The 817-nt window shown below is 36.1% G+C and overlaps 1 protein-coding gene across 1 annotated transcript in view; it reads left to right on the top strand.

Moving 5' to 3' along the window:
• The window catches only part of LOC110029878 (probable sodium/metabolite cotransporter BASS3, chloroplastic), a 10,856-nt gene extending 10,260 nt beyond the window's left edge, over positions 1–596 (top strand). Inside the window, exons 3-4 of the mRNA XM_020732395.1 lie at positions 64–159; positions 263–596. Of these exons, the coding sequence (XP_020588054.1) occupies positions 64–159; positions 263–596 (430 nt within the window). The remainder of the gene's footprint in view (positions 1–63; positions 160–262) is intronic.
• The last annotated feature ends 221 nt before the right edge of the window (positions 597–817 follow it).

Below are 817 nucleotides of genomic sequence, written 5' to 3'. Positions count from 1 at the left end.
TTTTTTTTTTGGAAAATAGGATGATTTTAGAATTTAAAACATATATTCTTTCTCCATATCTAGGGTTTCAAAAGAATACTATGCTCCAGCCCTTGGAGGGATCATGCTATCGATTGGCATCAAGCTATCCATTGATGATTTTGCCCTTGCTTTTCAGAGGTGAATTTGTTTACTCTGTATTCCCTCTTTGAATTATTACAAATATCATGAACCTAAAATTCTGACTGCTAAGTTTTCCTTATTCAACACATGAATATAACAGGCCTCTACCACTTTGTGTTGGCTATGCTGCACAATATGTACTCAAGCCCCTCTTGGGCTTATTAATTGCAAGGGTATTCAGAGTTCCTTCCATGTTCTGTGCTGGTTTTATTCTTACCAGCTGTGTAGCAGGCGCTCAACTCTCAAGTTATGCAAGTTTTTTGAGCAAAGGAGATGTATCATTGAGTATTTTGTTGACCAGCATAACAACCATTTCTTCTGTAATTGTTACACCTTTCCTTACTGGTCTCTTAATTGGCTCTGTAGTTCCAGTTGATCCAGTTGCAATGTCCAAATCGATCTTGCAGGTAATTTTGAAGATTTCTTCATTCTAATGCTTATATAATTTTGCTAAGAGTAACACAATCACTTGTATCAAACATAAAATCAACTTCTCAACCACCAAATAATCTTATAATGCAACTTAGATGTGGTCCTTTTGGCTTCATAGCATTATCATGAACAATGCTGCTAACTGTTCCATGCCTATCGTGGGACGGGAATTTTGAATGGCTTTAGGATATTGGGTATACTCTTGGTTTACTTGAATATTAAG

Source organism: Phalaenopsis equestris, unplaced genomic scaffold (assembly GCF_001263595.1).
Source record: "Phalaenopsis equestris unplaced genomic scaffold, ASM126359v1 Scaffold000002, whole genome shotgun sequence".
In the NCBI taxonomy this organism is placed as follows: Eukaryota; Viridiplantae; Streptophyta; class Magnoliopsida; order Asparagales; family Orchidaceae; genus Phalaenopsis; species Phalaenopsis equestris.
The sequence above is the reverse complement of the archived record's forward strand: the minus strand, read 5'-3'. Positions and strand labels throughout refer to the sequence as shown.